The sequence below is a fragment of the Rattus rattus genome, chromosome 8, assembly GCF_011064425.1.
Source record: "Rattus rattus isolate New Zealand chromosome 8, Rrattus_CSIRO_v1, whole genome shotgun sequence".
NCBI classification, from domain to species: Eukaryota; Metazoa; Chordata; class Mammalia; order Rodentia; family Muridae; genus Rattus; species Rattus rattus.
Window position 1 is genome coordinate 5,907,019 of NC_046161.1, and position 25,258 is coordinate 5,932,276.

A 25,258-nucleotide genomic window follows, 5' to 3' on the forward strand; every position below is an offset into this window, starting at 1 on the left:
CTTTCCAAGTGATTCTAGATTATATTTAGTTGACAAAGATCATCACAGAGATGGAATCTGTGTTAAAACCTTTAGAATAAGGATTAAAATATTTCCCCAGATCTTAGAATATTCTGTCGAGATTTCTTTGTGGTTAGATGAGCATAGTGCCATCACGGGGATCACCTTTTTTTATTTGTTTGAGACATGGAGTTTGAATGGATTCCCCATATATTTCAGAACAAAAGAATTATTTTGCTGACAAGCCGTATATGCAAACATCTACACATGCAGAATGGTTAGTCTTCATTTCTTTGTCAATTTGGATCACTGATGCAGCAGTAGCAGCCATTAGAATATTGAGTCATTTTGAGTAATTTCATTTTGTGCAAAATGCACTGACTGTACAATGCATGGCCACATATGAGTCATGATAAGGTAAGTTCACTGGAATGGCATGGCCTGAAATAAGTAAAGCATGCCCAATTTCCATGACGGTCTCGTGACGTCAACTTTAATGATGCTGAGTACAGTCTGCTAATTAGTTAGGTTATCTTAACCCAGCCAAATAAACAAGGTGAAAGCCAAGCACCAAGCAGCACAATGCACATTAAGATGCACCCTGGCTGGGAAGCCAGCCCTCTCTTTCACCTGAGCAATGCTTTTCAACTTTTAAAGCATTTGGTTTTGACAATATCGAATGAAACTATGCCTCAGATGGGTTTTATGGAGCTAAGTTAGATGAAACGATGAAATTTTTGCTTTATTGAAGTTTAGGAATTGCTAATTACCCAACTGGCTATTAGCTACAACATAAAACTTGCTATTTTCATAGATATTATAAGTTAATTAAAACATGAATGAAAAAACCAAAGTCTGTGTAAGTAGTCCCTAACTTGTGGCTGACCTCATTCGAATGACTCAACAGCCTCTGTGTTTGAGTAAAAAGGAAATCTCAGACTCAACACGATGAAATTTGAAACTCAGCAGGTAATGTGCTGGATGGGGAAATGGCCCAGCGTCCTGGCAGCAGTGTGCAGTGCAGGGTTTGGATCTTTAGCACACGACAGAGAGCTGGGCACAGTGGGATCCATCTGTGATTTTACTTCTGTGTTGCTACAGAGGTAGAGGCTGTGGGTAGTGAGTCAGGAACCCTGTGGGAATTGCTGATGTGACAGGCTGGCTAATACAGCAAAGTCTGGGTAAAGTGAGAGACCCTGTCCTCAACAGAAAGGCGGAGCTCATGTGAGCAACGACGTTGTCATGTCTGGAATACACTGTTTTTCAATAGTTATTAAACGTTTGTCTTTTCCAATTTTGTTTCTCCCTTCTTCTGCAATGCTTCCTAGTAGTTGGAGGAGAGTCGATTTTCTTCAGTTATGTAGCCCCATACTACAATAGATAGTCCCACACTCCTGCACATCATAGCAACACTGACTAGACTCAGTGGGTTTAAAAAAGGGCACCTAAAGTTGGGTTGGGAAAATGGAGGTAGTGTGGGTTAATGGAGGAGTTGAAAGGGGAGAATGGAATCAGGGTTTGATAAATACTTCATATACAGATAGGAAATTCTTACACAATGCAAAGTTGGAGAGTGTGGTGGTTTGAATAAGAATGGTTCCCATAGACTCATAAATTTGAATGCTAGGTTACCAAGGAGTGGCACAATTTGAAAGGGTTAGGATGTATGGTCTTGTTGGAGTAGGTATGTCTTGTTGGAGGAATGTGTCACTTGCCATGAGCTTTGGTGCTTCAAGGGGCCAAGTCAGGCCCAGTCTCTCTCTCTCTCTACTCTCTCTCTCTCTCTCTCATTCTCTCTCTCTCTCTCTCTCTCTCTCTCTCTCTCTCTCTCTCTCTGTTTCTCTCTGTCTCTCTCTGCCTGCTACCTACGGAATTGGATGTAGCACTCCCAACCAATTCTCCAGCACTGTGTTGGCCTTCATCCTTCCATGCTCCGTGCCATGATGATAATGGACTAAGTCTCTGAAACTATAAGCAAGCCCCAACTTAGTCCTCTCTTTTATAAGAGTTGTCATCGTCATTATCTTTTTACAGCAATAGAACATGACTAAGACAGAGAGCAATAGAGGAAAACACTAAACACCAACCTTGGGCCTCTGTTTATATGTGCATATGTACGTACACACACACACACACACACACACACACACACACACACACACACACACACGGCCCTCTGTGGCAATCACTAGACATCAAACTTTGCATTTGAAATTGCTGACCAACAAATCATTATACAATCACCCATTATGTGCTAATAGTGATTGCAATTTATCAATGGTTTTGAAAACAATAAATATTGGTTTTAAGACTTCCCTGTAAGTTCTTTTTCATTTCATAGGACAATCATGCTAATACAGAAGCAGGTACATCAAACGCACAAATTTTTGTGTGTGTCTAAACATGACTTTCAAAAGCCAAGTGGCTAGTTACTACTTAGCCCAGGTTAGGCAAAGAACTTTATAGGAAGTTTATCCTGATGAAAACATCAGCTGGTTTCTAGGTTATACTTGTCATTTATGCTAATTGCAGAATGGCATGGAATTCAAAGAAGAAAAAAAATAACTTAAAATTTTCTGAATTCTGCCATCCTTCAATATCAAGAAGATTTAGTACGTCCAGCATCAGTGAAGGCTAGCGAATTGAGCCTGCTATGTCCAACTTACCTGCATATGAAGGTACCCTGATTTGGGAGCTCGCTGTTCCATCTCCTCCTTCACTGTATGCTCGAACTTCAATAATGTAGACTCCAGCCTCAGGGAGAGGCACAACAGCCTGAGGCTTCTGTGTCTCAATAACTTGACCTTTGCTGTGACCCTCTTGCCTATAAAAAACCTGGGAGCAATAACGGAGGCTTGAATTATTTGTTATTCAGGTGGCATTGTAAATGATTTCTTTCACTGCCTACCATATATTACAGTCTGAGCTAGGTACAGGCTCCCCTGCTTTGACACATGAGCAAATGTGCTGCAAATATAACGCACTGTGCCAGACGTGCACATGGCAAAGGCAATGGAGAAAGAGAATGCGATCTGTCTAAGTTCGAGGGAAGAAGAGGAAGCATCTAAGCTCAGTGTTTAAGATAAGTTGAAAGCAGACATGGTGGTCCACAATAGTAATCCTAGTATTCGAGAGTATGGCAGAAAGATTGTCCTTAGTTCAAGGCCATCCTGATCTACAATGACTCTGTCACAAAACTATAACAACAAAAATTTACAAATAAATGCCAAATTTACCAGATTGAGATTTCCAGATACAAGAGATGATTAATAATAATAATAATAATAATAATAATAATAATAATAATAATAATGATAATCCCTCTGAAATAAGAAGCCATGGTATCCACGCAATGGATAGAACACATGAAAAACAAGAGGACTAGGTTAGAGAACTAGGTGGTAAGAAGTCACGAATAAGAGCCAAATCCTGCTCATGGAAACCTAGCGCAGGGACTGAAGCTCTCTCTGCTAATGGAAGCCCCTTTAAAGTCAGCAGCACATTTAGCAGTGCAATCAGGGGCATCATGTACTGGGAGACAACACGATCTTGGAGACACAGCAATACACGGGATGACGTAGAAGCTCCTCAAATGGAAGAGTATACAGAGAAAGGTGCTAAACGTTTAAAATAAAATGCTCAATCTAGTTAGTGACCATCAGAGCCAAAATTTTACTCATTTTTTTTCAATTTTGCCACAGGTTTGTGTACTGATCAAATTGTGTTTGTATGGCGGGGTTACAGAGTTAACTTATTTTTGACATGTGTCCATAATTGCACAATTGAACACTCTTGGATAGAGGACAAAAGCACAGGTCTGGACACACTATTGTCCTCTTGGTCACATAACTGAGGCTGCAGAGGCAGTCATAGCCTTCATAAACGTTGTGTCTAATTAGGAGGGGAATTTCCTTAGGAGGGTGGTTCACTGGTCACTTTCCAACTATTTTCTATGCTATGCCTCTCTTACGGTTTTGCCTCCAGTAATAGTCTATTACGATGGGAGGGATATAATCGACCAACAGCAGCACTTAAGATACACTAAGTGCATTTTATTCATTCTCATTGTTTTTATGCATCTTCATAATTATTAGTGTTATGATTGCCTGGCCTAATGGGAATAGCAGTAGCTTGGTCATTATGCAAATATGGATTCAAAACAATCTTCTATGAAACCAAACCAAACCAATCTCCTAACCTACCTGACTGGGTAAATTACTGACCTTTCCCAACATAAATTGACTCTTTTGTTTGTAGGAATAATACCTACTATTTCATGGTTTTCTCAGGAGATCAAAAAAGGCAAAAGCACATGAGGGAAATCAAGCATGGGGCCCGGTGCACACAGGACAATAAGAAAAGTCACCTCTATTACCATCAGTGTTGACTGCCAGTGGAACATTGTTTAAGTGTCATATCCTTAAAGCAAGAAAAATCACACACATATGCACACATATGCAAACACACACAATCACATACATACAAGTTCATGTAGGAAACATCTTTTGATTGAATTAACTTGCATGGAACAAAATAAACCCTAGAAAAATCAGAATTGGGGGTGGGGTGAAATGTGCAGGTTTGTGTGCATATGAGTGCAGATACAACAGGCCAACCTGGGGTGTTATTTTCCAAAAGTCATCCATCTACCATCTTTTTTGAGATATAGTAATTCACTGGGACCAAACCACAGACACACACATGCAGATAGGATGGCTGACCATCAAGGTCCAGGGATCTTGTCTCCCTCCTCAGTTGCTTGGCTTTTTCTGTGGCTCTCAGAATCAAACTGAGGTTTCCATGCTTGTGTGACGCTTTAGTGACTGAGTTATCTCTTAGCTCCCAAAGCAGCATTTTGTGTTTGTTTTAGGCTTTGAAACAGGATCTCACTACTTAGCCTCTGTTGGCCTGGACTCATGATATAAATCAAGGTGGTCTTGAACTCACAGAGATCTGCATGCCTTTTCCTCCTCCAGGTTCTGGAATCAATGCATATGCTATCACACCCAGCCCCAAAGCAGTATTTTGTGTGTTGATGTGTGAAGTGACATGATCCCCTCTTTGCTTTTGGTAACACATATTCCATCCACTCTTGGATTGGAATTTGCATCTGAGTCTATGGGAAAGTGACTGTGTGCTCTATAGTTAAATGCACTTAAAGGCTTTCTGCAAAAAGATGCCATAGCTTGAACAGAGATGCAAAAATGATGTGCACATTTTTACATCTTTACCTGATGCAACACTGTGTTTGAATATCTGTCAAAGAGTAGGTGCCTAGCTTCCTGACCCACTCTAATGTGAATCACTGACAAATCACAGTACAGGAAAAGGTGGTGGACGTTTGATGACACAGCAACACACAGAACTAGCACTCACATTTGGTGAATCCGGAGGATGGCAACAGGGGTTTCTTTACGCTTAAAAAATTACAGATCTATGGAAATTTATGACTCTGATTTTGACTGCAGTGCAGTCAGGAATTGCAATCCTATTGTCTACATGTGATAATTGGAAAGCAAACTTATGAGAAGGGAGATGTATGTAAACTGTTAAGGACTAGCGAAAGAGTGACTGTTTCAGAAGGCACTGTTAATGTGGTTCAATAAATTACAATTTTTTTTTCTTTTTTTCGGAGCTGGGGACCGAACCCAGGGCCTTGCGCTTGCTAGGCAAGTGCTCTACCGCTGAGCTAAATCCCCAACCCCTATTTTTTATGACAAAAAAATAGCCAGTAATGCACATCTATACAACGCAAAGGTGGCAGAAAACTTGTAGATCTGTAGAGAGTTAGGAACAGAAAGTGAAAACAGCAAAAATATAATTTAAAAAAATCAGTTGATAGTGGCAGAAAAAGCTTGAGATTAGTGGCTTTTATCAGAGTGCAGGAAGAAGCAACATATATTAGTAATGATTTTTACCAACTAAAAAGTCAAATAAACTAATGGTAATTCTTCAGGATTTCAGAGCATCTGGACCTAGTTGAAAGTCCTGACTTAGGAAAATGAATCAGCTTTTTAAAAAGTTTAAAGACCTGGCAGAAACAGTTACTGACACTAAGGAGGCCAGCGAATTCTTCAACAATCTGGACATTCTTAGATTGGTAGTTATATTGACAGCTATCTTTGTTCAGAACAGGAATTATCTACTGTAATGTCAAGTAGAGTTGGAAATTCTATTTTTCAAAAAAAAACATTATTAGATTATCCAAATAAATGATTCCAGTAAAACTTTACTTAGCATTGCTATTGTTTTTAAAATGATTATTTATTTATTTGTTTGTTTGTTTGTTTATTATCTACGTGTGTTTATACATGTATGGTGCATGTGCGGAGCTCAGATTCAACTTGGAGAAGTTGGTTCTTTCCTTCTACAATGTGGTCCCAAGAATAGAACAAATAGATACTCTTGGCCACAAGCTTCTTTACTACTGATCCATTTTGCTGGCCTGTTACTTCTTAAAAGAAAGTGACTGTTCTAATGGTAACAGAGTGTTGAGAAATATAACAAAAACATGTTGATGATGCCTATAGATGCATCTGAAAAGTTGACATCCAGGCAAATAGAAGCTCATTCCTCAGCTTTGAATCTTGGGAAAAGTTGGTAGGACCAATGATGGAGATTAAATGTTCTATAGCCCTCGGTATAAGAAGAGAGGTGAAGCAGGGCCAAACAAAGGCAGGTTATTCTAAGCACAGTGGTACATGCTTGTATCCAAAACTTGAAAAGTTGATGTTTGAATATGGAGAGTCAGATTAGATCTACAAAGCACAGTAAGGTAAGCATAGGATACTTAACAAGACTAAGTCTCAAAAAGTAAATCCAACCAGTTCATAAGTACAACTACACTTGGCTATAGAGTAGCTGAGAAGACTTTGTAGGTCATCATTTCCCAAAGAGCAACTTTCAGACTTGGTGGGCATTTTTCTCCTTCCTCACACACTATGCCAGTGGTTTGTTTGTTTGTTTGTTTGTTGTTGTTGTTGTTGTTGTTATTGTTGTTGTACTGACTTGACAGAAGCTACAATCAAGGAGAGAACTTCAGCTGAGAGAATGACTCCACTAGAGGGGCCCATAGACATGTCTATGAGGGCATTTCCTTGATGATATGATATGAGATTAATATGAGGACTTATGATCCCGCTGTAGTCAGCGCTACCCCTGGGCAAGTGGTCCTGGGTTGTACACAAAGGGGAACTGAGCAAGCCACAAGGAACAAAACACACTTCTGTGGGCCTGCTTCAGTTCCTGACTCCGGCTTTCTTTTCTGAGCTCCCACCCTGGCTCCCAGCAATGATGGACTATGATGTGGAAGTGTAAGCCAAAGAAACACCTTTCTCAGCAAGACGCTGCTGATCACTATTATTACGACAGGAAGCTAAGCAGTGCACCCAGATCCACATCATTTCTTCAACAGTATCAACATATATGCTAGAGCTACTTCTACTTCATGTTTTAAATAAGAAGCTTCATCATAAATGATATTGAATGTAATCAAATGTGGATGGTATGATGACATCATGTACTTTATTCCATTCTGTCAGTCTTTTACCTGTTCAACTGGTCAAAAAATTAAAGACTATTAAAATGTAGGAAGTCAAAGCCATAAGGTGGCATGTTCTTTGATCCAAAAAGTCTGTGAAGAAATGGAGAATGGTGTGGGTGTTCAAATTTCAGCAGATGTAAAAGAAATCTCAGACCACATGGCTCTCGGGTGGCAGAAGGCCTTAGCTTATTACTAAATTGTGAAAGCAAGGGAAAAATCTCAATGTATATGGATGGGCATTTGTAATTTGTAAATTTTGAAACTAATAAATACCTACTCTTCCTAGCTATGGATCAATTTGGAAAGTAGAGACAGAAATATATAGTAAAGGGGACTTTAACCTAGAAAAAAGGTTTTCTAGGCACAGTCAGAAGGTAGTAAATATTTGTCCTCTGGTTCACAGACTGGGGCTGTTGCCCTGAATTCACTTAGACAGCCAGCCTGAGTCTACTGAGTAGAACTCTTTCTGGGGAAAAAGAACCTTTTAAAGATCAAAAGTATCCCCGTCCAATTTCCTTAAATACAAAGATAGCTTTACCTTAAATTTTCCAAGAACACTAGAAGCAAGTTCTAGTTTGATAGTTTAGATTGTCATTCCAGGATCCCACAGAAACAGACATGACTAATGTGTTCGACTTTATAGAACTGTCATGCTTACAGGGAGGTGGTAAGTCAAGACACTGTCATTACTCTTGGCCTTGCTACAGACTTTCTGGAATACAGCTAGAATCACACAGAAGGTATTGCCCCCCATCTCATCTCAGTCCCACTTATGTTTGCATGCCCTTCCCTCAGATGTCTCACCACTCTATGGAGACTTTTGTCAGAACTGAGTTATTCCTGAGAGCCATGTTCCAAGTGTGTGTTCTCATGGTTACATCTCTCTGTTTATGGTCTTAATTATTGTTTTCTGCTACATTCCTGTTTTGTGGTGCCTGTGTCAGGAGAATCCTGCACTAAGCCTTCTTATCAAGAGTAGTGGGAAACCTTCTTGTCCAGAGTCCCTTTGTGTTTGCAGTTGCCCTGAGCCAGCAGGAGTTGTAATAAGGCTGAATAGCACCAGAGTGGGTGGGTGGGAGGTTTGACTCTACATGTTACTGGCAGCTTCCTTTAGCCAGCTCTTTTCCCTCAGGAATATAAGGGTGTGTAACTCGTTGAAGAAAATGAAAATGAAAATGACATTTTACGACATTGTCCTACTTTTGTGCATCTATACAACTAAGATGAGCTGTGTTGGAGGCTCCAGCAACAAGTTATTCCAAAATGATGAGTGTGGTCCTCCCCACTAGAAAACAGGAATTGTCTGTGTCCATTGTTAATAAACTTAATGTTTTCCCCTTAGTAGTGTAGTCTCCTTTAATAAAAATAGCATCTATATTTCAGGATAGGCTTCTTAAACACCAAATGATTTCGTATAAATTGTCTAATCCTTAAGATGATGCTGTAGCACAAGTGATGCTAATACTGTTTTAGCAATTTTAACTGAAGAGAATGAAACTCAGGGAGGTTTAAGAAAATTATTCGAGATTTTGCAAGTAAGATTTGAACTGAAGTCTGTCTGACTTAGGAGCCAATGATCTTTGTCTGTCATATCACAACACATGTGGAAGTCATGCTGAAAAGACAAATGTTTGCTACTAGCCATAGATGGGTAATTGTGTGAGATGTTCCTGGCTGGGTTGAAATTAATGAACTTATGCAGCTCTTCTAAGAGTGTTGAGGATGAGTGCTCTTGTCTTTAAGATCGATGTTCCGCATTGCTGGGAGATTTGTCATGGCATATAAAGTATAGGGGTGGAACGAATACAGCCACACTGGGTTGAAATGGTAGCAAAGAGATCTGAGTGTCGTGGGCATGCTGGTTGATGTAATTGCTAATTTGACATAACCAGAATCACCTGGGAAGAGAGTCTCAATAAGTAATTATCAAGTTTGAGCTCGCCTGTGGACATGTTGATGGGGGAATTTCTTGGTTGTTAATTGATGTTGAAAGAACCAACCAATTCTGGGCTGTACTATTCTTTAGGTAGGGATTCCTATTATTGGAGTACAAAAAAAGGCAAAACAAGGTACCTGAAAGAAAGCAAACAGGAAGAATCTACAAATATATTTTCTTCAGTTTTAAGTGTGGATATGATGGTTTCAAGTTTCCCCTTTGACCTCTCCTACACAGTAGAATTGTGAGCTCCAGACTCACTTTCTTCTTTAGTTCCTGCTGTTGGTTATTGTATAATAGCCACAGAAATCAGATGGAACTAGAATATTTAGGGAACTGTACACCCAGCCTAACATAGTTTCTTTAGCCATTTAGAACCCAGGCTCCATGGAGGGGGCGCTTAAGGCACCAACCTTCTAAGTAGTCATGTGACTTATCGTGTGTTTTCAAGCATTCGACATTGCTTTTCTGGTTTGCAGGGTTATTTGTCTGCTTCTTATGCTGTTGGGTTTGGTCCTTAATGGTCTGTCAGCATTCTTACTACTAAAGAGTATACTTGCCTTGAAAGGCGAGTCCAAAGGATGTGGTCTCTTAGGGGAAGATGTAAAAGTAAGAGAGCCTATGGAAGGATCCAGAAAATGACCCATCTGCTTTCTCAAAAGATGAAATTCTATATGTCTGAGGATGAGTCAGATCTGACTATGTGTATGTGTTTCAGTGTGACACTGTGATCAATATTAATTTCAGTTAGAGAACACTGTAAGTTGTTTCCTGTATTAGTAGAAAATGGCTTTACATACACCCATCTGTGAATATATATGGATATATATTCTATTTGTAACTGTGTCTGTTGTAAGTTTCAGACTTCTACTACTTTATGCACAAAAATATTATGTCAGTATTTCTGGTTGAAAACCAAAATCATAATAGTTGCCATCCTAAGTATTGACATGAAAAAAATTTTCAAACCTATAATAAATAATATTCAACTGGTAGTTCTGCACAGAATTCAATGCTAAACTTTGATGATCTGAATCAGAAGTTAGGAATTTGGACACATAAACCCATAGGCTGTATATATTTTTAAACAAAGTTGTCAGGCTGTGTAGAGGTTTTCACCCCCAGATCTCCTATAAACCAAGGCAAGATGCCGGCAGAATGTGTCTTTGTAGCTTGCTGTCTCTCTGTGGAATCCTTTCTATTTAATGTGTGGCTCCAGCACTTTATTCTTCTGTTTTATTTTTGTTTTTAACAGACAATCATTCTATTCAGTCTTAGAGGTCCAGGTTTTGTCATCTGCCAGCAAAGTTTACTGGAAAGGGGTGCCAGGATCCTCCAGGTTCTACAAGGCTGTCTGCATCCATACTGAATTCAGGGTCCTGGTTTTTGTTTGTTTGTTTGTTTGCTTGCTTGTTTTTTTCCTACTCTTTTCTTTCAGCTGCCTTGTGGTTTTGGAGATGAATTTGACTTTTGCCTGCCACACCACAGGCAAGTTCTTTCTCCAAGACACAGACACAATACAATCAAAAGCTCTTCCACATGATGCAATTGTCTGGCACTGATTTGCCAAAAGTATGTCTCCAAGTTGAGACATCTCCGAGGTAATTGGATATCAGTGATGGCTGCAATGCTATCCATGATAAATTGTGGAAATAGTTTAGGTGTTCAACGTCACAGGACTGGATAAGAAAAATACGTGCAATGGGATATTCTTTTCTCTATGTCATTAGCAGGAAAATAGATGTCACTGGAACAAATCTTATTAAGCAAGTTAAGACAATTGCCCAAAGACAAATATCACATTTGTTTCCCATTTGTGGGTCATAGAATTTTCTATACAAAAATATAAAACAAAATAAAAAACGTTAACGTATATTTGAGAATAAACTAGAACTAGAATTGTTTAAGGCAGTGGTTCTCAACCAGTGTGTCGTGACCCCTTTGAGGGTAAAATGACCGTTTCATTGAGGTCATATGTCAGATATTCTGCATACCAGATATTTGCATTATGATTTATAACAGTAGCAAAATTAAAGTAATGAAATAGAAAGGAAACTAGTTTTATGGTTAGGCAGGGATCACCATAGCATGGGGACTTGTACTAAAGGGTTAACATTAGGAAGGTTGAGAGCTACAGGTCTCGGGGGATAGAAAGAATCAATGAGATGGGTGAGAAAATGGACACTACAGGTAAGAGGAAAAATGACTCAACCTGTAACAAACACACACATCTATTTAAAGCTTCAAAAAACGCAACTACGAAGAAGAGAAAATGATTATTCATGTCCCATTCATGCCCCCCACCCCGCCCCGCATCACAGTGACAGCTCTGAAATGTGTATTGTTCCAAGAATGAACAGACACCAACCTTGTAACCCATGACTTCAGACTCGTTGGCTAGAGGTCTGACCGGCTCCCAGCCTAGGGAAACCTGGGAACCCTGCTGTTCCCAACGGAGGTTGCCAGGTGGCTCGCTAGGGGCTGCAAGATAAAAACAGGAAAGTGAACCACTAGTCCAAAAAGCATTTCTTCGTTTCAGTCCTGAGGATTTCTGACTTCTGTGTGTCTGGTCGTTAGCTGGTGCCATGGGCTTCCTTCCAGCTGGAATCAGAGGAGGAGGGTTTTGCTCCAGGAGTGTCATTTTAATAGCTACTCCACGGAGCTTTCGAACTTGAATCCTTTTATCTCCCTTCTGTGTCAAAATCGCTTAGCCTTGTTTCACAGGATGATAACCTTTACAGACTGGGAATGCAAAAATATTTTTGAGCTGGTTTTAGAATTCAGATCTGAGCTCTGAAGCAAGGCTCCCTTTTGACTCTGCTTATTAGGTACCCCCCGTGGCTTCTGATCACGTGGCTTTCAAACAAACAAAAGCCCAGGTCACTTACGGTGCCTCTTGGTGGTGGCGCTCACTTCCCTGCTGGGTGGCCCATACCCGGCTCCATTGTAAGCCCTGACTGTGAGGTGATAGAGTGTGTCGCCTTCCAATCCCGTCAACATGACGAATGACTCATTCCCTCTGGTTCTGACTGTTTCTACGGAGTCTTCTGGCTCGGTATCTTTCCAGTAACCAATCTGTCAACACATTACCACAAGACAAATTAATTTTAAAATTTCCCTGGGATTGTTACTCCCTGGCACACTCCTATTTCCCTCCTGCTCACTGCCCCTCCCCCGCCCCACATCACCCTTGTTGCTCGAGATCAAATCCCCGAAGAAATTGCCTCTGTACCCCTCAGTTCACAGCCCTAAGCTGTAGCGCCCCAGCTGCCTTGGTTTCCCGCTGAGTGTTCTGTATCCTGGAAGTGCTACAGATCCTAAAACAGGTTCTGGCATTAAAGAACGATCAAGCCATGATGGAAGCGCTTTCCCTCCCTCAGTTTAGCAGAGCAATTTACCTGGAAACAACGGAGAGATTGTCTGGAAAACAGACCTTTTGCAATACTACGTGAAGGTAAATTACAACTGTATAGATTAGTAAAACAAAGAGGAGTCAGAATACCCATGATACCTTGGAGTAGCTTAAATGGACTGAAACTGTGCTAGTTATGAAAAGGGGGCAGGCTGCGGTTGTTGGGTTCAGTTTGATTGAAGAGCATTTGTCTTTCTGCAATGATGAGATTCTGGTTAACTCTGTTACATTAGGTATGTTCTCCTGTGATACTCTCCTCAGACCTTAACCTCTGTCAGTGACTAACTCAGCAGGGCAGGGAAGGTGTGACAGCTACTGCTGGCAGCATCTAGTCACAATGCCTCAGGTAGATAGAAAGTAGAGAAAACAGAAACAGGGCAGAGCTATACAGCTTAAAGGCCCCGTACTCAGTGACCTGCTTCCTCCAGTGAGGCTCCACCTCCTAAAGGTCCCACAGTCCTCCTAACAATGCTGGTAGCGGAGTGGTCACACAGAAAAGACTGTGAAGGAAACTTCATATCAAACTTCAGCAGAGAATGCCTACAGTTTTGTTTGTGGACATGACGCTGCGTAGTTGAACACTTTCCTTGTGACACTGAAGCTTTTGGTCATTAAGAGTTGACTGGGGGCCCTGGGTTCGGTCCCCAGCTCCGAAAAAAAGAAAAAAAAAAAGAGTTGACTGGGTCCGTGCAGATGCAGAGTAGACAAAGAGGGTGCACTTTAGTTCTCACGGTTAGCCTCCGGTGTTGTGCTTTTCTCTGTGGATGGAGAGAGAGCCTTTGCGTTTCTAAGGCTCTGTTTCAATCTCGGTGCTGTCAGGCTTTGGGTTTGAGCACTAGAAAACAGGTACATGTGATATGAAGCCGGAAGTGAGCAGAAGGGTGAAGCCTTGCCCTTTCTCGTCTTTTGCCAGCAAACAGAGATATGGAGGCATTTTTCCCCTTTCTCCCTCTCAGCGCCTTAACACATCTTGTGGCCTGGTCCTGGCATGGTGGGGCTCAAGAGGTAGGCACATTGCTTGTGTTTTGGTAGTTCAAATCAGAGCGGACGAGGGGAGATTTTGTCTTTGAGGTAAGGATGGCTTTTTCCCCAGCACACTGTAGTAACTCCCGTGGCCCCTTAGCTATGATCAGGGCCTTTGCTTCGGGCCTTGAGGTCTCGCTTCCTGCTTTTAAAAATCATCGGTCTTTTTGTGTTTGTAGAGTTTGATCTTGAACAATCACACTGCATGTGCTGTCTCAGTTTTGCTAACTGATTTCATACAATGCACCTTGCTTAAAGGAGAGTTATCAGTCCTTCACAATTGAGCCCTGACTGACATATATGCAGAGACCCCTAATTTATATATAAAGGAAGGCTAGTAAAATGATCTCATCTTTTTGGCCAGTCTTCCCACAGAATTGGAAGAGAATTCAGTCAAGTGAGTGAACTTCAGAAAAGTAGTTTTCTAAAATAGGAAGCCCCCATTCTGTATTTCATATGCTGCTGCCCAACCCTTCCTGATTTCAAAGACTAGCTTGTCTTTCTTGGACGCTGGGAAAATTTGAACAGAAGAAAAAAATCCAAGGTATTTTCAATCTAAGAAGTTGGCTGAGAAGTCGCCAGCTGAATGAACGCTCACTTTTCTTTTCCTGTGATGCATCTGACTTCCTGGCTTCTGCCTCAGCGTCTCTTAACCAGTTACATTATTTTAAATATAACTAAGTATATTTTGATATAGTTGAATGATTAAATTAAGCAAATTGCAGGATTTGTAAAAGTACAAATTTCGGATTTCTAAAGACTGGATATATGTTTAATATTTGGAGTAACCACTATAAAATCAAACATCTCAAGTCAAATAATAAACGTGCTGCTAAATTTACCATGAAAGCAAAAATTCTGTTCACCTGAACCAATGCCTCATGCTGTAGATTCCCCAGACAGAAATCTGAAAATTCATTTAGGCAGGCTCTCTCAGCCAAACCCAACCTCAGTCATTCTGCCAATCTCTTTTGCTAGTCTGGTCAGATTTTGCATCTGCCTTTCAGAACTGGAATCACAGATGGGTACCAACCCCCTGGCATGGCTGTGTTCTGGGGATCCGAGTTCCAATCCTCATGCTTTTGTGGCAGGCGCTCCAACCATGAGGAAGCCCCGAGTGCCCCTAACTTAGGCTTTTGATTAAAGTATCGTTGTGGCTAGCTCACGGCAGATTTCTCTTTAGCTTATCATCCTACTTCCCTAGACTAGATGCCAGGAAGGGGATTATGGGCTTGAAAGTTAGGACGAAATTAAGCCTTCTGATACAAAATGCCCCATTATTTTTCAAAGAATTTGAACTATTTATTTTGTTTCCAACAGAAATGCATGAACATAAGAAATTTTCCACATTGCTACAAGCTCAAGGCAGACCGTGCCTTTGAAGCCAGAAGATCTATATTTAAATTGTGCTTTTGGTATGTGTAAGCTGTATTTGGGACAGTTTCCTTAGCTGCTTTTAATGGTTCTGAATTTTATCATTTTAACCTTTGTCTTTTATCATGTTAAAATATTATTTCTTATTTAAAATGTAAGTGGCATGCAGCTTTACTAGTGTCAAGCAGAAATGACGATGTCGTTGTTGGTTGTTTTGTCATTGTTGTCGTTGTTGTTGTTGTTTAGTGTGTGAGATTTGAGATTTTGTCCATGTTTTCAAGGTATTTGTTCTGCTGCGAGCATTCCACCTTCTCTGCAGCTCTGTGTTCACCCAAATTCTTTTGTCCTTCACTTCTGCAGTCTCCTTTGTGTTTTTAAACCGCACTTTTCTTGCACACTTACTCTGCGTTCTGAGATTATTTCTTCTGTTTTTACTGTGAAGCATGTTTATATAGCTGGCAGTATTGGGCCTGTAGTTAAGAGCACTGGCTGTATTCCAGAGGACCCGGCCTCAGGTCCCAGAGCCTACGTGGCAGTTTGTAAACATTTTATATCCTAGTTCTAGGGGATCTGGTGCTCTCTCTTAGCTTTTCTGTTTACTAGGCACACATGCGACACACAGACATACATGCAGGCAAAACACCCATACACATGAAATAATAAAAAGTGTAAAAATATTCAGTAGTTTAACTTCATATCTTACATTTCCTAATGAGTATTTTGTTTTGTTGATTTGGGTCCTGATTTTGATTGTGTTTTCTTCATATCTGAGATGCTCTATAAGTAGAGAAAAGCCTGTTCTTCCTCATTTCCTGAAACTGAGAACCATGACCCTAGTGTTTTTCTTCTGGGTAAGAAATTATAATCAATCTACCCTCTGTCTACCCTCTTTCTACTCTGTGTCTACCCCCTGTCTACCCTCTGTCTACCCTCTGTCTACCCTCTGTCTACCCTGTCTACCCTCTGTCTACTGTCTACCCTCTGTCTACCCTCTCTCTACCCCCTGTCTACCCTCTGTCTACCCTCTTTCTACCCTCTGTCTACCTCTGTCTATCTGTCTACCCTCTGTCTACCCTCTGTCTACCCTCTCTCTACCCCCTGTCTACCCTCTGTCTACCCTCTGTCTACCCTCTGTCTACCCTCTATCTACCCTCTGTCTATCCTCTCTCTACCCCCTGTCTACCCTCTGTCTACCCTCTGTCTCCCCGCCGTCTATCCTCTGTCTACCCTCTGTCTGTCTGTCTACCCTCTGTCTACCCCCTGTCTACCCTCTATCTACCCTCTGTTTACCCTCTACATAGCCTCTATCTGCCCTCTCTCTACCCCCTGTCTACCCTCTGTCTACCCTCTGTTTTCCCTCTGTCTACCTTCTGTCTACCCTCTGTCTACCCTCTGTCTACCCTCTGTCTACCCTCTGTCTATATAATTCATCTTGCCTATCATCTATCATCTATCTTTTAGGTATCATTTTTCTATATAACCTCTATCTACAATCTATCTCTCCATCTATCTATCATTTATCAATCAAATATCTTATTTCATGCTTATCATACATTAGCATGTATATATTCATCAGTCTATCACTTGTAAATATTGTCTGATAGTATTTTTCTCACATATTTATCCATCATATATCTTTATCATCCATTAAAAAGAACTTCTCAAGCCAAGCAGTAAGCCCTGGAAACATTCTGAAAAGATTACATTTAGGGACAGATGCATATACATAATCACATACATATACATACAATAACCATTAGTGAAAAAAAGATCATAAATTTGAAGAGTATTGAAGGGTATATGGGAGAGTTTGCAGGAAGGAAAAGGAAGGGAGAAATGTAATTATAATTTCAAATATAGAATAAACCCATTTATAAAAAAATTTTAAATTAAATAAAAACTTCACTATTTCATTTTTTCTTTCTTTCTTTACACTTTTATCATCCTATATAATTACCAGTATATATTACCCAACTGATCTTAAAATGATGAAGTATTCTAAGGAGGATTTGAAGGCTTTTTTGATAGGGAGACTGCATCTCTGAACTGAAAGTACCCCTTCCATGGTTGGAGTGAGTGACCCAGGTCGATGCCAGATGCTGCCAGCACAGCCCCCACTCCTACTTTCCCTGCAACAAAGAAAACCTCCCGAGGCTGAGACACAAAGCTCCCTGTGCCTGGGTGCAGTTTGTTTCAGTGAAGCAAAGATAAAGAAGAGGGAGGCCAGAGGCTATTACAGTGCTTGCTTGAACCCAGAAAATAGGATTTTGAGAGTGGGTCATTGCACAAAGATGAGGGGAAAGGAAAACATTCAAAGCTCTGTGCCAGTTTTCCTTGATGCTGCTAGCTGCGAAGGCAATGAGGTTGTCTTTTTCCTCAGGACTCCATGTGCAGCTTAAGGGGCATTAGGAAAAGCTCAGTTTATGCAATTCCGGAAGATCCACCACTGTTGCTAAATCCAACAGTCATGATTAACAGAAACTGATCAACTTCTAACTGAGGTCAGAAGGCAGATGTCTCTGCCAATCTATTGACTGCTTGCCTGCACCAGTGTTTAAAAACACTCTAACCTCTCCTTGACTGGTGCTGGGATTGCCTCCTCTGTGCCTTTGCAACATCCAACATCATATGCCTTCTACCTAGAGGTGCAGAGTCCTGGACCAGCAGAACATGGTTTCCACAGCAGATGCTTTTGCGATACTTGGCAAAGGCCAGCTTGCCTCAGTTTGAGTCTGTCTCCAGCTTCCTAATCTCTTGATGTTAGTATTAAGCGTATTGTGAAATTGGCTCTTCACTGTTGCTCCTCCAAGATGGGCTGGCAGGCAGTGTGATTAGATTACAAGCATAATGGTTGCTTTGTGCCCACAGGTAATTTTATCATAAAGGACACAATTTAATGAATCAAAAAAGATAAATAAACAAGGGTTAGTTGAGGTGTGAATATTTATGAGGCAATGGCACAGTGATTAGTGGATATGAAGCGAGGAAGTTGGAAATGTGACAGGAATACCAATGGTGACCCTTTCTGAATCAGTTCCTACTTACGGTCTGAGATGCTGCTCTACTATCTAAGCAGAGAGAAGGGTGGAACACACAAAAAGGTGAATCTGCTCCTGATCTGTGTGTTTCAGTGCAGGCAGTAGCTTTCTTCCATTCTTTGTCAACTTTATTGAATTTTATTTAGAACATTCTTTTTAATCTTATTTTTATTCCATTTATTAACTTTATTTATTTACTTTGTGTATGTATACATGTGCGTGTGCATACATATGTGTGTATCTGTGTATGTGTGGACTGTATGTGTGTGTGAATGTGTGTGTGTATGTGTGTGCGCACATGCTGTGGCCCACATGGGACAGTCAGAGAACAACTTGAAGGAACCCATTCTCTTCCTCCACTATGCGGATTCTAGGAAACAAACTCAAATCATGAGGCTTGGGAGCAGACACTTTTACCTACTGAGTCTCTGGCCCTATTTACTAATTTTTAAAAAGAGCCCAGTGAATAAGAGCATTCTGGAAGTATTTTATTATTTTTACTACTGTGCTTAAATGTGCCTTGCGAGATGATCTACATACCCAAGATTTTTAAATATATCTTAATAAAATGAAAGAAGAAAGCTTTTGACCTGAATGTAATGTTTTAGCTAGAAAAATGTCCATCTTGAAAGACTTAAGTGGTTTAGGTTCTGCAATGTGATGTCCCTATCATTTCTATGATGTTCTGAGTACAATCTTTGCATGTATTTATTGGTAAAAGATCAAAAGTGAAAATCAGCCACACCTAAGGATATGAAAAAACATTTTATAACAAGTAAACTGGAACGAATAGAACAGTAATGGCAGGTATGGGATTTGATGTCAGTGTCAAGTCCTGGCCAAGTTTTGTAATATTTGAAACGAACCCAGTTAAACTTAAAGTAGGCAGAAGGGAGGAGGAGGGAGGGAGGAAGCAGGGAGATACGGTTTATCAGTGAAATTAAGTGGCGTTGCAGATCTGAAGGCTATTCCAGAGATGTCCACACAAGTAGAGCTATCATGCAAACTTTGTCCCAGAGGAGAAATGACGAGTCTTCACTCACAGGCTAAAGTAGCCCAGGGTACTCAGCATTTTTCCTGGAGAGGCTGCAACTGCAAAGGTCTGGTCTGGTGTGTGGTTATTTTGCTTGAGGGATCTCCTTTCTCTAGTCCCACTGGCTCTAGTGAGAAAGATTTGGGCACCCTGACCAGCTGGAGGTGTGCCGGGAAAGGTGGCTGTAGAAAAAGCAGCTGGGAACCGAAGGGACATTGAGAAGTGAAGGAAACACAGAAAGAGTAAGACCCTCAAAGTAAGTTAAGTTCTGCTGACATCCTGGGCCCTTTCACAGGGAAGAGCTCAGCCCCTGGGAAAGGAGAATGGTAGAGGCCAGATAAGCTTTGAACAAGCCATGTCAGGCTTCTGTCTTGAGCGTGCTGCTTTTGAATTTCCTAAAACTAAAAATTATCTGCTCGTGTAAAGAAACAATCTAATGAAGAGAAAGCCCAACAGAATGGCAGAGAATCTTTGCTAGCTATCCAGCTGACAGAGGATTAATAAGAGGCAAAAAAACAAATGGACCACTCATAAATGAGGTCTGGGACCTGAACAGAGAGTTCTTAGAAAAAGATATGAAATAAAAAGGCTAAAAACATCTTTAAAAAATGTTTGTCACCCGGAGTGAATTAAACCAACTTAGATTTTCATCTTACCCCAGTCAGATAAACAAAACAACCTACATTTGTAAGGCACAGGGACTCCTGCTCCATCAGCGGTGGGACTCTAACCTTGCACAGCCACTCTGGAAATCAAGGTGGCAGATTCTCAAAGCACTAAAGCTAAATTTATCATGCTACCCAGTTATACCACTACTTAGCTTGTGCCCAGAGGAATCCACATCCTACTCCAGAGATGGTTGGTCAGCCATGTTCACTGCTGCTCTGTTCACAAAGGTCAGGAAATGGAGACGACCTAAATGCTCTTCGATGGACAAATGGATAATGGAAGAAGGTTCCGTGCATACCATGGAAGGTGGAAGCAGAAAGCTAGCGTTCTAACAATGTTTGCATTTCACGATTGCTTATAATTTTTAAAGACGTACATATTTATCAGTGTGCATTTGTGTCTGTGTATGAGCAGGTGGATGTATGGTGGTCAGAGAGTGCATCGAGCAGCCTCAGCCATCATGCTTCACTTACGCCTTTGAGTCAGCGTCTCTTGAATCTATGTCTCAAGTTCTCTTGGAGTGGCTAGAAGCCAGCATGCTCCAGTGGTATTTTTGTTTCTGCCCACCTTGGATCTGGGGGGTTTACAGTCATGTAAGAGATGCCTGGCTCGTAACTTGGGTGTTAGATCTGAATGTTGAAGATTACACAATTGTTTTTAGCCACTGAGCCACTTCTGTAACTCCCTGCTTAGTGTACTATACTTGATGAAACAAACAGTGTAACTGCCTAGATTTCCTTAGAAATAACAGGATTAAGTGGAGTTTCGTAGCAAAAGTCTGTGATTCCAATACTCAGTGGGTGGAGCCAAGAGGATCAGAAATTCACTCATCCTTAGCTACATAGCAAGTTCAAGGTCAGCTCCCATTATGTAAGACCCTGTCTCATAAACAAACAAATGCATCCACAGTGTTCAGTCTGAGAAGAGATTTGCAAATCCTTTTGTTACTTATGAGACAAGCATTTTAGGCAGATAATGGAATAATCCTGTAAATCCCTCCTGGCAAAGAGTTTCCTCCACGTAGCAAAGGCGAAACAAAACCCACAGGAAAATGAGATTCCCCATTGGTTGCTTTCTAGAAGGATTCAATGAATGTCTTTCAACAGGATCAGGACAGGTCAGGGTAAGAAGCCTGCTCATATGTAACAGATGTGCAGCTTGGCCTTTATGTGGGTCCCAAACAACTGGAATAGGGGCTGTCCCCAAAAGCTGTTGACTGTTCATGGGATATGTTCTTCTAGCTGGGCTGCCTTGTCTGGCTCCAGTGGGAGAGGAAGTGCCCAGCTTCACAGAGACTTGAAGTGCCAGGGTAGATGTACATTCAGGTCAGGGAGACCCACTCAGAGAAGGGGAGGAGGAATGGGGGAAGGAGTATGGGAGGGCATGACTGGGAGGAGAGAAGTGCGTGGGATGTAAAGTGAATAAGTAAAAAATAAATAAATAAATTAAATTTTAAAAAGAAACTGAAATATTACTTTAAGGTTTTTAGTTTGCTGATTTTTCAAAAAAAACAAAAACAAAAAGCAAAACGGTTTTGTTAGCTTCACAATCTATGAAAATCCCCAAAGAAGGAAACCTAACAATAGTGCCACAAAAAACATTCTCAGTTTCTATCAGAAGCCACAGAAGTTCAGCAAAGGAGGGGGATTGCCTTTTGCATTCTTATTTTTACATAGTTGCAATGAAAAGCACTGAGAATCTGCAAAACAAAGACCACCCACACACCATATGGCAAGGCAAACAGTCTTTGTCTTAGCCCTTTGCAAAGGGCTTTGTTTCAGCTTCTTCCTCTTAGCTTATCTGCGGCTCCATTTTTACCTCCTCTCCTGATAGACAAATTGAGTGCAATCTGCCTACCACGGTTATTGTCAGACAGTACCAAGGACCATTTGTTTTCATCTTCTGCTCTGATGATTAGGGTCCAGATCATAAAATAAACAAAAACAATCAGGTCGCTTCTCCCCTTAAGAAATCTCTACCACAACTGATTTTATAAAGCACATCTTTATAAAAGAAAGTATCTTTTCAGGCAATCAATAAGCTGAAATGGCTTTAGTGACAAGTCTGAAATGAACTGCTAAGTGGCAGATTCCCTGGGAGCTTAAAAGTGAGCACATGTAAGTGCTACACAAAGCCCAGGGATAGGGTTGCTGGGGCAGCGATTTAAAGACCAGTGTTAAATGGAACGGATTGTCTCATCTTCTGCTTGCCTCTCACAAGTATCATTTTCAGAACTGAGGCTAAGGCAATCGGCATTTGTCTCCCTCCCAAGAACTTGCATTATTGCTTGGTTACTATTAAAATCTCTCTCTCTCTCCTCTCTCTCTCTCTCTCTCTCTCTCTCTCTCTCTCTCTCTCTCTCTCTCTCTTGTATATCTTACGATTGAGAGGGGTAAAATTAGATATCATAACCTTGGCAATCATGGGAGATTTGGTTCCCTAGGCAAAAGACATAATATTTTTACAAGAATTATATTTATTGAAAATAATTCTCCTTTCTATTCTACCAAGCAAACAAACCTGTTTTTATTCAGGAAAATGGAGATTATTTTTAAGGACAGTAGTATATGCTCCTGTATACAGAAACATAAACTTGGGAGTGCGCTGGTATAGATTTATCCTTACTGTGTCTTGATCATATCATCATGATATAGATTCCTAGGATATTATAGACATGAGAATTCTATTGTTACAGTGGGTTGTGTTAGTATTAATTTTCCATAAACTTCCCTGGCATTAGAATGTCATCTTTGATGTGGGGGCTGTGAGGACCTAGCCCTGCACATACCTTTGGTGAAGGGATAGAAGAAGCAAACAGCTCAGACTGAATTTCCATCATTCCTGACAACCTTCTTCCAGGTCTAGGGAAATCTGACAGAGATGACTTGGTATGATCTCTGACTCTGGTTTCCTGCCAGGATGACATCTGCTTTGAATTTGCAGGCTCATAAAAGTCCTAATATGCTCTTGGAAGTATGAGGGGCACTGCTCTAGGATTCAGGGATTATCATTCAGGGACAGTTGAATGCTGGTGAGTTCATAAATTCAAAAAAGAATCTAAGAATTTATTTGCATAGGCCAGAGACAGACATGGTATTCCAGATCGGAAGACCATGGTTATTCATGAATTGGAGTTCAACAATACAGCTCATTTCTAACTTTCAATCAAAATATATCTCAGAAGCTGAAAATTTCAACATACCTTTATAATCATGTTTTCTAAATTTACTTTTTATAACCAAAAAATTTCAAACAACTTAAAAAGACCTAAAATTTTCACAAGTTGTTCTATGAGAACATCAACAATTGTTGAGGCTTTGTCAAATACTAGAGAGTATGTGCATTTGGGATTTCGTAGTGTGATTCTTCTTAATTGTGAGATGCACAGGGTAGTAGTAGTAGTAGTAGTAGTAGTAGTAGTAGTAGTAGTAGTAGTAGTAGTAGGATGAGGAGGAGGAGGAGAAGCTCATTGAAAGCGCAGTGGATTTTTTTTTAATCTAGCCTAATCATGATGATGAGAAATGTCCATGAATGGATCTAAAAGACACAGATAGGGATGGTATTGCTACAGTGACCTGTCTCGTACTTGAAGAAGGTTTCCTGGGAGACTGAGAACTAGTTCCATTATGACCTTGTTTATCCATCTTGCCTGCTTTCTTGTTCTCTCTCCCTTTCCCCCCTCTCATTTTCCTTCCTTCCTTCCTCCTTCCTTGTCTTCTTCCTCCTACAATTCCTCCTCCTTCCTTGTTCTCCTCTTTCTTCTTCCTAAATATGCTAGTCTGCTACTCACTATGTAGGCTAGGCTACCCTAAGAGTGATTAGTTAATTTAATAACAAAAGCCAGTGACTTTAATTGTGATCACACAGTTAATATATTTGAAAAAGGTAGGTTAGTTACAATTAGAAATTAGCTCAAGTCAAAATGTTTGCTCTATTATTTCTTAAACCAATTAAGGTGTAATGGCAGATTCCTCCTGGCACAAAACCACACATGAGTAGTGTATTGACAGATGGTATCAGAGAAACTTAGAGTGATACCTTTATTGCTACTCTGTACAGCTACATCAGAGGAAAAATGACAAAACCAGGTCACTAGCAAAAGAAGTTATGAGAATCAAGATCTCACTTTATGCCTTAACTGGGAACGAAAAGACCAAAGCCAAACCAAAACTGAAGAAAGTTGAAATTACCTTACCTGCCAGACTGGGACTTGACTCATCTTTTTGTTTTGTTTTATATTTGTGGTCGTTTGAATAGATATACCCAACCCCACCCCCAAACTCATGTGTTTGAATGCTTATCCCATGAAGAGGGACACTACTAAAGGGTTACCTTTTTGGAGGAAGTTATGTGCTCAACCTCCACCCAGTGTGGAGCACAGATAGGCTCCTGCTGCTGCCTATCGATCAGGATGTAGAATTTTTGACTCCTCCAGCAACAGGTCTGCCTGCACACTGCCGTGTATCCCACCATAATAATGGACTAAACTGCTAAAGTAAATATATTCCTTTATGAGAGTTGCCATAGTCATGCTGCCTCCTTATAGCAAGAGGAAACCCTAAGACAGAAGTTGGTACCAGGGACTGGGGGATTGCTGTGATAGACCTAATCCTTGCTTTGTTTGGAAATATGCAGATTTTGGAACTTTGGATTAGGAAAGCAGTACAAGCCTTTATGAGGAACTTAATGAGCCACACTATTAGGAATATGGAAGACAGTGGTGCTGAGGATGATTTGAGCTGTGGAGGCTCAAAAAGTTTCAGAGGAGAAGAATTTTAGTATGTTGCCTAGAGATTTTTCTTGTGATATTTTGGTGAAGAACATGGCTGTTTTTTATCCTTGTCTAAAAAGTCTACCTGAGTCTAAGGTGAAAAGATTTAGATAAATTGCAGTGGCAAAGAAAATATTAAAACAGCTTAATATAGACTCTGTCCTTTGGCTTACTCTTATGAAGAGTGTTTTGATGAAATGGAGGAAGTTGCAAAAGGAAAAGAAAAAAGAAACACAAAAAAAAATATGGTTCAAGAATTAAAGGAGAACCAGGAAGTGAAATGGAGATAAGTCCTATGTTCAAGGTGATAAACAGATTAGAGATATTAAATGAAATTAAGTGAGTGGTGACCTTGGAGCAAGATCCCACCCAGCTAAGCATCCATCTTGTGAAAGAAATTAAAGAAAAGCTTAGGCACAGGTGTGGTGCTACGTGTCTTTAATCCTAGCACTCAGGAGA

General features: G+C 40.6%; 1 protein-coding gene across 1 annotated transcript in view; it reads right to left on the reverse strand.

Annotated features, from left to right (window-relative positions):
• Cntn5 (contactin 5) overlaps positions 1 to 25,258 on the reverse strand; it is a 1,166,275-nt gene that overhangs the window by 1,875 nt on the left and 1,139,142 nt on the right. The window contains exons 22-24 of the mRNA XM_032911019.1: positions 12,368 to 12,554; positions 11,848 to 11,960; positions 2,667 to 2,835 (exon numbers count right to left, since the gene is read on the reverse strand). Coding sequence (XP_032766910.1) covers positions 2,667 to 2,835; positions 11,848 to 11,960; positions 12,368 to 12,554 — 469 coding nt within the window. The remainder of the gene's footprint in view (positions 1 to 2,666; positions 2,836 to 11,847; positions 11,961 to 12,367; positions 12,555 to 25,258) is intronic.